At 67.5% G+C, this 14,304-nt stretch overlaps 1 protein-coding gene across 1 annotated transcript; it reads right to left on the reverse strand.

The window, feature by feature from the left end:
- Nucleotides 1-1,322: 1,322 nt before the first annotated feature.
- Nucleotides 1,323-10,820, reverse strand: RAPGEFL1 (Rap guanine nucleotide exchange factor like 1). The gene is made up of 15 exons (XM_062017683.1): nt 10,409-10,820; nt 8,135-8,213; nt 7,062-7,212; nt 6,894-6,991; nt 6,578-6,690; nt 4,924-5,091; nt 4,712-4,809; nt 4,490-4,612; nt 4,213-4,391; nt 4,042-4,132; nt 3,870-3,920; nt 3,537-3,624; nt 3,364-3,428; nt 3,146-3,200; nt 1,323-1,447 (listed from the first exon to the last, which is right to left on the reverse strand). Exons 1-15 carry the CDS (start codon nt 10,818-10,820, stop codon nt 1,323-1,325), a joined length of 1,896 nt encoding a protein of 631 aa, XP_061873667.1.
- Nucleotides 10,821-14,304: the final 3,484 nt, after the last annotated feature.

Below are 14,304 nucleotides of genomic sequence, written 5' to 3' on the forward strand. Positions count from 1 at the left end.
CACCGCTGACCCACGGCCCTCAGCGCCTCAGCCCCACGGCTCCGGGATGCCTCCAGGGCTGGGCACTGCCCCAGCTCCCCGTGCAGCCTGGCACAGGGGCTGACACCTCCCTCGCTGCCAAAGCTCTCCCCAAAGCCGCCCTCATCCCCCGCAGCCGCCCACCGACCCGCCGCTCCCCGCTCCGCAGGGGCCGCACGCAGCCCCGGCCGCAGGCCCCGCGCGCCCCTCCTGAGCCCCGGCCCGGCACGGGGAGGCCCCGCGGGCCGCAGCCCCGGCCCCCGCCGCCCCGGCCCCGCGCTCACCCGCCGCCTCCTCCCGCCGCACCCGGAAACGCGGCCCCGCGGCGCCGTCCGGCCTCCAGCCGCCGACCAACAAAATGGCGGCGGCCGCCCCGGCCTGCGCCTGCGCCCGCCCCCGCCGCGGATGTGGGCGGTGCCGCGCCGCCATGCTGGGGAGGGCGCGGCAGCCGGGCGGGGGCAGGGCGCTGCGGCCGCCATCTTGGGAAGGTCACCGCCCGTCGGAGCGGGGACCCGGCCTGGCCGGGAGGAGAGAGAAGCGAGCGCGGCGGCGCCCGGAAGGGACTCTGCGCTGAGCCGCCGCTGTCGGCCGGAGGTTGCCGCCGGCACACACGGCTACGGCCGCCAGCCATGTCGGGAGGGACGCGCACAACCCGGGGCTGCGGCCGTGCTGGGAAGGTCGCGTGCCGCAGCCCTCGGGGCCGCCATATTGGTGAGGTCGCCCGTCGGCACCTTGAGAAGGTCGCGTTGCCCCCCGCGACCCCCCCCACGACCCCCCCCACGACCCCCTTCCACCCGGTGGGTGCCGGGCCCCCGGGCTGACCCCAGAGCCACAGCGGCACTCCGGAGCCCAGCGCCGGGACCTCCCCCCGCGCTCCCCTCCCCCCGCGCTTTTGGGTCGGGTTTGGGTTGGTGTGGTTTTTTTTTTGGTTTATTGGGTTTTTTCCTCTTTTTTGCTCGTTTTTCTTAAAAAATAAATGTACAATTCCGAACGGCGGCTCGGTACAAAATATACAAGTCTGGGGAGGGCGGGGGAGGGGGGCGGGGGGCGACGTACAAAACTAGAGGGGGGAGGGAGGGGTACACGGATCCCCTTGGATGGGGTTCTGGGGGCTGGGGGGGCTGGGGGGCGGGCAATGGGGTGCCAGGGGAATGGAGGGGGGGGAAAAAAATGCACCCGGGATCCCCAAACCTACCCCCCCCCTCCCCGTGCCAAAGAGCCCCTGGCCAAAGTGCGTCAGTGCTGGGGGGGCCCGGCCCCCCGGGTGAGGCAGGGGCATCCCCGGGCTGGAGCCCCCCCGTCCCTCACTGGCTGCCGGGCTCCAGCTTGTAGGACAGCTCGAAGAGCAGGTTCTGGTTGTCGATGACGCGCAGCTGCCGCACGTAGGCCTTGGTCTGCAGCTGGCTGGGGGACGCCTCCAGCTCCAGGCCTGGGGGGGGACAGCGCTGGGAGAGGGGGGGCGGCGGCGGCCATCCCCCCGGGGACGGCAACGGGGATGGGGATGTGGGGACAGGGATGAGGGGACGGGGATGAGGGGACGGGGATGGGGTTGGGAGGAGGGGATGCAGGGGATGGGAGGGAGGCAGGGATGTGGATGTGGGGGTGGGGATGCAGCAATGAAGATGAGGAGGGGAGGATGAAGGGATGGGGATGGGGGAATGGGGATGTGGGGGTGCGGATGGGGATGGGGATGTGGGGATGGGGATGTGGGGATGGGGATGTGGGGACAGGGATGAGGGGATGGGGATGAAGGGATGGGGATATGGGGATGTGGATGTAGGGATGGGGATATAGGGATGGGGATGTGGGGATGGGGATGGGGATGTGGGGATGGGGATGTGGGGACAGGGATGAGGGGATGGGGATGAAGGGATGGGGATATGGGGATGTGGATGTAGGGATGGGGATGGGGATATAGGGATGGGGATGTGGGGATGGGGATGTGGAGATGGGGATGTGGGGATGGGGATGAGGATGGGGATGGGGATATGGGGATGAGGATAGGGATGTGGATGGGGATATGGGGATGGGGATGTGGGGATGGGGATGTGGGGATGGGGATGTGAATCTAGGTATCAGGATGAGGACGTGGGGATCGGGATGGGGACATGAGGATAGAGATGTGGATGTAGGGATGGGGATGTGGGGATGGGGATATGAGGTTGGGGATGGGGATATGAGGTTGGGGATGGGGATGTGCGGATGGGGATGTAGGGATGGGGATACGAGGTTAGGGATGGGGATACGAGGTTAGGGATGTGAATGTAGGGATCAGGATGAGGACGTGGGGATCGGGATGGGGACATGAGGATGGAGATGTGGATGTAGGGATGGGGGTGGGGATGTGGGGGTGGGGATGTGGGGGTGGGGATACGAGGTTAGGGATGGGGATGTGGGGGTGGGGATGTGAGGATGGGGATGTGGGGGTGAGGATACGAGGTTAGGGATGGGGATGTGGGGGTGGGGATGTGAGGATGGGGATGTGGGGGTGGGGATACGAGGTTAGGGATGAGGATGGGGGTGGGGATGGGGATGTGAGGATGGGGATATGAGGTTAGGGATGGGGATGTGGGGGTGGGGATGTGGGGATGGGGATGCAGGCAGAGGGATGGAGGGATGCAGGGGATGAGAATGAAGAGACACAGGTGGCAATGCAGGAATGGGGATGCTGGGATGGAGGGAGGGGGATGCATGGATCCAGACACATGCCCACCCCATAGGGAGATGGTAGAGCCATGCACATCCCTCCACCTGCAGCATCAGCCCCCTCCACAGCAACAGGCCCTTGCCCCTGGAGATGTAGGGATGCAGGGACAGGGATGCAAGGCTGGCAGGGATGCAGGGACACAGGGTCAGAGATGCAGGCGTGCAGGGACAGGGATGCAAGGCTGGCAGGGATGCAGGGACACAGGGTCAGAGATGCAGGGGTGCAGGGACAGGGATGCAAGGCTGGCAGGGATGCAGGGACACAGGGTCAGAGATGCAGGGACAGGGATGCAGGGACAGCGACGTGGGGCCAGCAGCAGGGACGGCAGGGCCGTGTATATCCCCCTCCCCTCACAGCACTGGCCCCTGTGCCCTGCCTGGCTGGGGCTGGGGGGCTCCTGGGGGGTCCCAGGGTACTCACAGAGCGGGCGGCTGCGGTACTTGCGGACGGTTCGCACCTTCTCTGCGATGCAGTGCTGGGGCAGACACAACCCCCCCGTCAGCCCCTGCACCCCTCAGCCCCCTCCAGCCTGCAGCAGCGGCAGGAGGGGCTGCAGCCCCTCAGTGGGCTCCCTGGCCTCACTCCAGGCCTCCCTCAGCCACGTCGTGTGTGTCCCCCACACAGCGAGAGGCACCCACCAGCTTCTCCACGTTGACCAGTCCGTCCAGGAGGGTCTTGCTGCCTTCATGCAGGAAGGTCAGGTCTGGGGGGGAGCAAAGGGGGGTGAGGGGCAAGGCCTGGGGAGGTGGCAACGGGACCCTGTCCCACTTGAGGATTGGGGGTTGGGAAGCCCCTGTGTGCCCCCCCTCACCTTTGAGGATGAGCGGCACGAAGGGGATGAGGGGGGGTTTCATCTTGGCCAGCACCTCCCGGTAGGTCTTGTGGTTTCGGCAGGGGTCCTGGGGGGTGGGGATGGTGGGGAGGGGGGGTGGGAGGTCAGAACTAGGGGGTGGCAGCTCCCCATCGAGCACCAGCACCCTGCCCAGCCTGCCTTGCCAACCCCACCCTACACCACTGTGGCTGCATTGGGACGGTGTGAGAACACCTCCTGCCAACCAGCTCCCCAAATCCCCCCCAAGGGTGGGGAGGAGGAGGGTCAAACAATTTGTGGGGGACAACCCCAAGTCCCCCGGCGTGCTCTCACCGTCAGGTTCTCAAACTTCCGAAACAGGTTCTTGAACTTCCCTGGGAGCTTCTGCAAGACAAACCCGGGGAAGGGGAGGGGGACACACACACGTGAAGCGCTCAGGGACACCCTTGAGCACCCCAGGGAGGGGGGAAGAGGTCTCCAGGAAGCCCCCCCCAACCCCTCTGACCTCCCAGGTGAGGCGCAGGCGGCTGATGGCCGCGTTGTTGAGCCCGATGACGATGGCGTAGAAGGAGAGCATGTCCTGGTTCTGCTTGCAGCTGGGGGGTGGGCAGAGGGTGAGGAGGAGGGTGGGTGGGCAGAGACACACACCCCCTCCCCCTCAAGCCCCTACACTCACATGGCGGCGATCTTGATGAGCTTCTTGAGGAGGTGGGCGCGTTTCCCCAGCGACTCGCAGAGCAGCAGCTCCGTGCCCACCCAGTGCTGCACCTCGCTGCACCGCTGCAGCAGCAGCTCCAGGTTGGCCGTCTCCCGCCGGCCACGCTCGCCGTGGAACACGTAATCCACGAACTCCAGCTGGCACACAGGGGATGTCCATCACCGGGAATCCACCCACCCCCCACCACCACGGCACAGCCCCCTCCCCAGGGCTCTCCCTTGCTCCCCCTCCCAACCTCGTGGATGCAGCGGAAGAGCTCCCAGTGGAAGGCCGTGAGGTGGTTGGCGATCTCCTCGGGCTCCACGCGATGGATCTCCGTGTCCCCCGGCACCACCTGGATCTCCTCGGGCAGCGGCACCTGGCAGGGGACGAGGGGGATGCTCAGCAAGTGTGGGGGGAGGGAAGGCGGGTCGTGGCGAGGGGGCTCATGCTGCAGGGTGGGGGCATCACAGCTCACCAGCGAGTCGAAGGTGTCCCTGGTGCAGGCGAAGAGGTGGCTGTTGATGCCCAGCGTGGTGAACACACACTCCTCGCTGGGCTGCAGCACCGCTTTCTCTGCGGGCACGGCGCGGGCAGGGGGTCAGCGCCACGCAGACCCCCCAGCCCCTGCCCTCCACACCCCCACCCCCAACACACACCCCCTCCCCTCAGCCTGAGCCCCGCAGGCACCTCCGGACGAGGCCATGGTGACCAGGATGAGCGTGTCCTCGCGGGCGCCCTGCTCCTCCGAGTACTGCAGCTTCTCGGTGACCGAGGCCAGGATGTCCTGCACCGAGGCCGAGAGGCGGCTGCGGATGGTGACGTACGAGTGGTCGGGCATGTACACGCGGCAGAAGACTGCAGAGAGGGAGCGGGGGCAGGTCGGGGCCAGGCCGGGCTCCGCGCAGCCCCCCTGCAGCGGGACGGGAAACTGAGGCACGCGGCAGGCACGGCCCCTCGCGTGTCCATCCTGGCACATGGCACCCATCCTGCAGCCAGCACCCATCCTGCAGCCAGCATCACCCCAGCACCCATCCTGCAGCCAGCACCCATCCTGCACCCGCCATCCACCCCAGCACCCATCCTGCACACATCCTGCAGCCAGCACTCATCCTGCATCCAGCATCCACCCCAGCACCCGCCATCCACCCCAGCACCCATCCTGCAGCCAGCACCCATCCTGCACCCAGCATCCACCCCAGCACCCATCCTGCAGCCAGCACCCATCCTGCACCCAGCATCCACCCCAGCACCCATCCTGCAGCCAGCACCCATCCTGCAGCCAGCATCCATCCCAGCACCCATCCTGCACCCAGCATCCACCCCAGCACCCATCCTGCAGCCAGCATCCATCCCAGCACCCATCCTGCACCCAGCATCCACCCCAGCACCCATCCTGCACCCAGCATCCACCCCAGCATCCATCCTGCAGCCAGCATCCACCCCAGCACCCATCCTGCAGCCAGCACCCATCCTGCACCCACCATCCACCCCAGCACCCATCCTGCACACATCCTGCAGCCAGCACTCATCCTGCATCCAGCATCCACCCCAGCACCCATCCTGTGCCCATCCTGCAGCCAGTACCCATCCCAGCACCCATCCTGGCATCCATCCTGCAGCCAGCACCCATTCTGCACCCATCCTGCAGCCAGCACCCATCCTGCACCCAGCATCCACCCCAGCACCCATTCTGCACCCATCCTGTAGCCAGCATCCATCCCTGCACCCATCCTGCAGCCAGCACCCATTCTGGCATGCATCCTGCACCTGGTTCCCATCCTAGCATCTTGTACCCATCATGGCAACCATCCTAGCACCCATCCTGGTACCCAGCACCCACCCTGGCATCCAGCACCCATTCTGGTACTCATCCTGCACCCAGCACCTATGCTAGCATGCAGCACCCATCCTGCACCTACTACCCATCCTGGCATCCAGCATCCATCCTGCACCTAGTGCCCATCCTGGCATCCAGTACCCATCCTGGCACCCAGCACCCATACTGGTACCCAGCACTTATCCTGCACCTAGTATCCATCCTGGCACCCATCCCTGCACCTGGCACCCATCCTGCACCCAGCATCTGTCACAGTACCCATCCCGGCACTCATCCTGGCACCCTTCCCTGCACCTGGCATCCACTCCCATACCCATCCCAGCATCCATCCCAGTACCCAGCACCCATTCCGACACCCAGCACCCATCCTGGCACCCAGCAACCATGCCAGCACCCATCCCTACCTCCAACACCCATCCCTACACCCACCCCAGCCTCCAATACCCATCCCAGCACGCACCCTGGCACCCAGCAGCCAGCCCAGCACCCGCCCCGGTCACTCACTCTCGTCGGAGCCGCGGAAGGCCACCCGTGTCTGCAGGCACGAGTCGATGCGGCGGAAGTGCCTGAACAGCGGCTTCACTTGCTTGTTCGGGGGAGGGGTCTCATCAGCCACCCTGCAGCAGCAGCACAGGCTCAGGCAAGGCCCCCAGCACCCTTGGGTGCTGCACCCCGAGCCGTGCCAGGCTGCTCTGCAATAGCCACACGGCTGCTAAGGAGCTCCTGACCCTCCCCAGCTCCTGGGCATCCCCAGAGAACACAATTCCTGGTCCTTCCTGGGGACCCCCTGACCCACAGGGATTGCATTTTCCCCCCTTACTTGAGCTCTACGGTCTCCACGAGCTGGTGCAGCTTGTATATCTCATCCTCCAGGTCCTGGTACAGGGATGTGTCCTTCATGATGAGCAGGTAAAGCTCCTGATGGGGTAAGAGGGGCTCAGGACCGGAGCTATGGGGGCTGTGGGGTCACGAGGGGGAGAGCACCCACCTTGATCACCTTCCCAGCGCTCTCCTCCTCCTGCAGCAGCCCCTTGTAGGTCTCGAGGAAGTGCAGCAGCACGGCCAGCACGGCCCGTTTGCGCTGCAGCCCGGCCCCGTCCTCCCAGCGCGGCGCGGGGCTGCCCACGGCCAGCACGAAGGTGACACGTCAAGGAGGACACACAGAATCATTTTGGCTGGAAAAGCCCTTGAAGCTGCTGCAGTCCCAGCCCTGCCCTCACCCTGCCCAGCCCAGCACTGACCCACAGCCCTCAGCAGCTCAGCTCCACGGCTTTGGGGTCCCTCCAGGGCTGGGCACTGCCCCAGCTCCCTGGGCAGCCTGGCACAGGGGCTGACACCCCTCTCAGGGACACAGTTTTGCCTCAGCTCCAGCCTCAGCCTCCCCTGGGGCAACTTAAGGATGTTTCCTCTTGTCCCATCACATTACCTGGGAGCAGAGACCAACCCCCACCTCCCCACAGCCTCCTGTCAGGGAGTGTCAGAGAGGGCTCCTGTCTCCCCTCAGCCTCCTCTTCTCCAGGCTCAACACCCCCATTCCCTCAGCCCCTCCCCAGCACCCTTGTGCTCCAGCCCCTTCCCCAGCCCTGGCCACACTGCAGCCCCTCAGTGTCCCTGTGGCAGTGAGTGAGGGGCACAGCACTGAGCACAGTCCTGGAGCTGCAGCCTCCCCAGGGCCCAGCACAGGGGGACAATCACAATGAGGAGGGACCCCATGCACCCACCAGCACCCACAGCCCCCCAGCCACTTAGGGAACGTCTTAGTGCCCACCGTGGTGTCACCCCACTGCACCCAAACCTATCCATCCACTCTCATGGCACCCCAGTTCCCTCCTTGCTGCTCCCCCATGCACCCCCATAGCACTCTCTGCCCTCCCCATGCCCCTCTCCTCACAGCCCCATGCCCACCCTTGTGCCACCCTCATGCCCACCTGAGGCCCTCCAGCTTGCACCCTCATGTTCACCTTACACCACCCTCACACCTTCCCTGTGCCCTACCTCAGACCCTTCCCTGTTGCACCCTGGTGGCACCCCCAACGCCCTCCCCCTGCCCCACAAGGATATTGCTGGTGCAGCTGCTGCAGGAAGCGCTCGGTGGGCAGGAAGAGCGAGTGTGTGAGCACAATGTCATCCAGCAGTGACTCTGGGGGAGGAGGGGAGGGGGTCAGCCGTGGGCACTGTGCCCCATGCAGCCCCCAACGACACCCCCAGAGGCCCCGTGCCCAGTGCAGCCAGGTGGCCAAGGGAAGCGACGCTGCTCCCCAGAGTGACATGGGGACACACCGAGCCCCACACTGAGCCCTCTCCACACCCGAGGCTGACTCACAGCCCCATGGGGCAGCCAGGGCTTGGGAGGAGCACGGTGCAGCGGCAGAAGGGCTGGAAGGGCAGGACCGGAGCAGTGACACACGGCTCTGGCACACCCACCGGCCCCGGCCAAAGCAGGACACGGCTCAGGGCAGTGGGGAAACTGAGGCAGACATCGAGGGTGGGTGCCAGCAGCAGCCACTGGGGCAGCCACGCTCAGGGCACACTGCACGGGTGCCCACTGCCGGGCTCAGGGGGAGGTTTGGCACGGTACAGCCTGGGGAGTGGAAGGGCCAACAGCAGCAGCAGTGCCTGGCAGCGCCAGCACACAGCCTCTGCCACGACCTTTGCACCAGGCACCGCTCCCTCACCCAGCACCAGAGCAATCCCCAACTGCAAGCCCTGAGCGAGTGCCCAGAGGGTGCCCCAGGGACGCTGTGGTGGGACCTCAGGGTCCTGTTGAGGCCCATGGACCTGGGTGTCCCCCCCACAGCAGGCCCTCAGGCCCCAGCCCATTAACTCAGCCACAGATCTGTGCTGAGACAGGGCTGAGGCTCCCCTGGCACCACCACACCAGGGTACAGTGCCCACAAGGAATGAACTGCTGTTGAAAGAGGGACAGGGTGGTCTAGGGCACAGGCTGCTGCTGCTGGCACTGCCAGGCTGGTGCCCCACATTCAACGCCTTGCACCAGTGTCAAGGCTGGGGGCGCTGGCAGCGAGGAGGGGTGCAGGTACACAGATCCCCTCCTGCCCGGGGTGCAGCCCCCTCCTGGGCTCTCCCTGGGGGTGGGAGTCAGACACCAAATATCGCTGTGATCCCTGCAGGTTGCATCCCCCTCCAGCCCTGCCTCAGTTTCCCTGCAGGTTGCATCCCCCTCCAGCCCTGCCTCAGTTTCCCTGCAGCACCTGCACCTTCCCCAAGAGCCACAGGAATGGCTTTCCCACACCGGGAGATGCTGGGAAGCTGGTGGAAGCCTCTGGACCCCCGTGCCAGCTCCTGCCCCCCCTGCTCCCTGCCAGCCCAGGCATAGCAGGGCCGGGCCTGGCAGCGTGTTGGTGCAGGCAGCGAGGGCCTGGCACTGCCAGTCTCATCTCGCTCCTACCTGAAGGGCTCCCTCGTGTCAGTGGCTCAGCTCCACCCCAGCCCTGGCTGCCCCTGGAGCTGCTGGTGGGATGGGGCTCCCCATCGCCCCCCACCCACCCCCCGGCCCAGCAGGGTCAGCTCCCAGCCCTCCTGCACCCAGCCTGGCTCCTGCCCAGCAACACGCCCCCGAACCCGCGCCGACACCTCGGCACCGGGAGCTGCGGCGGGACGGCGCCAGGGCACCGGGAAGCCCGTGCTGGAGCGAAGGGGCGTCCGCCCGCGCTCCCCCCGCCACCGCCCCGCGCCGCTGCAGCTCCCTTCGGGGCTAATTTTAGCACCGTGGAAACGTTAAAGATTAACCAGCCGGGAGGCCGAGGGCTCCGTGCCCGGCCAGCCTCGGCCTCCCCCGAGCCTGGTGCTGCCGCCGAGCTCGCTGCCAGGCTGAGCCCCCGCCGTGCCCCTGCCCAGCCCCGCGGCCGCAGCGATGCCCCGTGGGACCCCTGTGCATCCCGCCGTGCTTCTGCCCGCCCCACCACGCCACGGGCACCCTGGCTCCAGCGCGGACACAGCCTGACCTTGCCACTCCAAGACGACACCCTCCTGTCCCCTGCGTGGTGCCAGCCGCCTCGCCAGCCACCCCGCATCTCCCACCCCGCACCTCCCACTCCGGCATCTCCCGCGCTGCGTTTCCCATCCCACACCTCCCACCCCGGCATCTCCCACGGCAGCGGGAGGACTGTCGCCCATCATCGCCCTCCCCGTCCCGTCCCTCCGCCTCCCCGCGCTGCCGCATCGCCCTCCAGCACCCCCCCGCCACCGCAGCTCCCGCTCTCCCCCGCACCCGGCACCCCCCGCAGCCTCTCCCACAGGTGCCCGCTGCCCCTCCCGCCCCGCTCCCCCCGGGGGTCCCGCAGCGGCCGCCCCGCCAGCCCCGACCGCCGGTACCTGCTCCGCAGCCGCGGCCGTGCGCGCCGCCCGCCGGCAGCCGCTCCAGGAGCGCGGCCAGGAGCCGCTCGGGGGGCGCGGGCGCGGCGGGGACGCAGCCGCAGCCGCAGCACCGGGCGGCGGGCGGCGGCTCGGGGCTCGGCGGCTCCAGGTCCCGGTCGCCAGCCGGGGACGGCTCCTCGGGGGAAGGGAGCGGCGCCTCGGGCGGCCGCAGCTCCAGCCAGCGGCCCTCGCTGCCCGACTGCGGCCCCGCCGACCCCGCCGGCTCCTCAGGGGAGGCGGGCGGGCGCGACAGGCTCTGCCGCCGCGGTCCGGGTCCCGATCCTGGCCCCGCTCCCGGTCCCGGTCCGGCGGCGGGGCGAGCGGGCAGGTGCGAGCCCGGCTTCTTCAGCAACTTCTCCAGCGGCTTCATGGCCGCCCCGGGCGCGGCGGCAGCTCACCGGGCCATGGGCGGCGGCGGGGCGGCTCGGCTCCGCTCGGTTCGGGTCGGGCTCGGGCCCCGGCGCCGCTCCCCGCCCGCCCCGCGCCCGCTGCGCGCTGCGCCCGGCCGCCAGCGCCCGCCCCGCCGCCCCGCCCCGCCGCCGCCCCCGGCCCCACCGCCGGCACCTGCCCGCCCCCGCCCGCGCCGACACCGGCACCGGACCCGGCCGGGCGACGTGGGGACACCGCGGTGCAGCCGCAGCAGCGACGGGCAGGCGGCGGCACGCGGTTGTCCGTCGTCTCCCCGCTTCCCCGTTCCCGCGGCAGCCCCGCGCAGGTGATGCCGTGTCCCTGTCACCTCCCCCCTCCCGCAGCACCGTCACGCCGCGGACGGGGCCACACGCAATCCGTCACGCGCGGGGGATGAGCCCTCCCCCCGCGGCGTACAGCCTGGCTCGGGGGGTACAGCCCACACGCTGTCACCCCCGTCCTGCCGTCACACCGCTGCCCACCCTGATCGGGAGGCACAGCCTCACCTCCCCGCCGGCTCCCCCGTGCTGTCTTACACCCCGTCGCCCTGTCCCCCGGCATGGCCCACCCTGTGCCAGCCCACCCCTCTGCCATCCGATCCCCCTTTATGCTGTCCCTCCCTGGCATCCCCTCCTTGGGGAGGAAACATCCTCGGACACGGGGTGACCCACCGCCAGCCCCTTGAGCCCAGCTCTCGCAGCGTGGGAAAGGGCCGGGGGTGTGTGCAGGACCCCCCACCCTGGCACGGGCGCCCCCGGGGCCAGGGCCGCCCCACGGGCAGGGCCGGGCAGGTCGGGGCGGCTGCCTGCCCCCCGTGCTGCCTGCCAGGCCCAACAGGCCCTGCCGGGCTGGCAAGCTGGGGCAGGTGTCGGGGCAGGGCAGGGTGAGACGTGGCGCCCGCCTGGGGCACAGCCGCTGAGCCCCCTGCCCCAGCCCCGCTGCCCCTTGTCCCCCCACCGGCACCCCGGGAGGCACCGGGGCTGGGTCCCACTCTGCACCCCTCTGGGCATGGGTTGGGATGGTGGCAGGCTCTGTGACCCCTGCAGTCACCACCTCTGGGGCTTCAGTCCCTGTGAACACAGTGACAGCCCCGGGGTGGGATGGTGGCAAAGGCCGGGGGGATGTGGCAGGTCCCTGCCGTGCCTGGGATGGCAGCCCTGGAGGGTTTGGGGAGGGATGGAAGATGGGGGTCCCGGCAGCTCCCGCTTTGTTCCCACTTCGCCTCCACCCGGCAGTTGCTTGGCAACTCCATCCACGCGGCTGTGGGGAAGCGACAAAACGTGTCCCCACGTCCCCATCCCCAGCTGCACGGGGCTGTGGTGGGATGGCTCAGCATGGCATGGTCCTTCTGCACCCCCACAGCACCTGCACCCTCCCCACGAGGCTCCTGCGCTCAGACACACCCCACCTGAGACCCCAAAATGCTCCCACCCAGCCAAGCTCCTCTATCCTCTCTGCCTGGGGTGGCTGGAGGAGGGTGCCCAGCCCTGAGTTTTAGCCACTCTGAGGAGGGCTTCTCATGACAGCAGAGGCTGGAGGGGAAACTGAGACAGAGGGGGCACTCCTGGCAGTGGCAGTGGGGCTGTGGATGGGCAGCAGGGAGAGGAGGGCGATGGCTGTGGGATCCCAACCCAGCAGGGACCCGGAGCATCGTGCTGTGCCCCCAGAGAAACGCGCCCCAGATCCAGGCTCAGCTTCTGTCCCCTGGTTCTGCACGGACGGGGGCACTGCTGGCGCAGAGCGAGCTATTAGCTTAATTAATTTGCTGCTATTTTTCCTAACGAGCTGGGATCTGGAGCAGGCACTTCCCTCCCAGTGCCTGCGCCTCCGTTTGCAGCCGCCCCAGCAGCAGAGCGGGGGGTGTGCAGCCTCCAGGCACTGCTCAAAACAGACCGTGTGTAGGAGGCAAAAATTACATCGAGGGAAAAATCCCTCCCCGAGCCAGAGCCTTAACCCACTTCCCAGCTGCAGTGCTGGGGAGCTTGCCATTTGGGGAAGGGGAGAGCTCTAAGTTTGAGGGGCTTCTCAGCTGGCGGCTCCTCTGTGAGGTCCCTGCGTTGGGACCCCAGGCCAGGCTCAGCTCTGAGCTCGCTGACAGAGAGGGAAACTGAGGCAGGGGTGCACGGCAGCAGGGAGAGGAGGGCGATGGCTGTGGGATCCCAACCCAGGCAGAGCTGCAGGGAAAGGGCTGGAGCACAATGGAAAGTGGGAGTTGAGGTCCTCCTGTCTGCCCCTCAAACCACTCTGCACCCAGCTGCTGGCAGCCCCCAGCCTGGGGCCAGCTGCAGGAGGGCAGACCCCATCCCCTTCTTCAAGACCCACCTGGACATGTTCCTGTGTGACCTGATCTAGGTGAACCTGCTTCTGCAGGGGGGCTGGACCAGATGATCTCTAAAGGTCCCTTCCAACACCCACCATCCTGTGATTCTACGATCTCTGCGCTCCCTTTCACACTCTGTGATGTGGGTGTACTGGGAGAGTGCAGAGTGGGGAATGTGCCACCCATCCCGGATTGCCGTGGGGAGGGGGGCTGCAGGCAGTGGTGGGGATGGGGAGGGAGGCAGCAGGCACAGAAGGGTGCGGGTGGCAGCTCCCACACCACCTCCACACCAGTTGTTCCTTCCCCCTGGAGCGAGTGAGGCTGGAGGGAGAGGAGGGAGCTCGTGTCCCTGGGCTGGCGGATGGGCTGCAGCTGCCCCCTGGGACAGGTGGGTGAGAGGGGGCTGCACAGGAGCTGCCCTTCCTGCCCCACCTGCGGAAGGGACACTGGTCCTCACAGGGAACCACACGCTGTCCCTGCCAGTCTCAGCCCAACCAGAGAGAGCCAGGAGAGCTGGCTGTTTTGTGCCATGTCTCTCCTCTGCCTGCTGACACAAACGTTTGCTCCTCAGTGACAGGAATCCAAACAAGCCCCAAACCCCACCACAGTGGTGCCAGGCCCAGGACTCGATAGAAAGACACGTTTCAGCCTCAAGGCAGAGAAAGTTACATTTCAGACACAAAGGATTCCTGCTTCTGAAACGCTGCTCCAGCCCCTGAAATGAGGCACGAAAGGCGACGTGAGCTACAGACAACAAAGAAAGGAAGGATTTCTGCTGGAGAGCTGGGCATGCACGAGATGCTGAGCAGGGGGTGGGCAGGTGGGCACCTCTCCCTGGGCGCAGATGGGGACCCCCCACTCCATGGCAGCTGGCCCTGCCCCACGCTGGGGGCAGCAGCAGGGACCTGCAGCCTGCCCTGCCCTGCCAACGCTCCTGATGGGACCTGCAAACGGCTGCCAGGACACAGCCAGGGTAGGGGGGAGCGTGGGGGAGGCGGCCCGGCCCAGCCTGGCATCGCAGCACATCAGCCTCCAAACGCTAAGGGTGGGCAGGGGTTGGAAAGGAGGCTGCAGAGGTCCCCAGGGAAATAGCAGCTGACGTGGCATTTCCTCCTGGGGCCCGGAG

The sequence above is a fragment of the Colius striatus genome, chromosome Z, assembly GCF_028858725.1.
Source record: "Colius striatus isolate bColStr4 chromosome Z, bColStr4.1.hap1, whole genome shotgun sequence".
Lineage (NCBI taxonomy): Eukaryota > Metazoa > Chordata > Aves > Coliiformes > Coliidae > Colius > Colius striatus.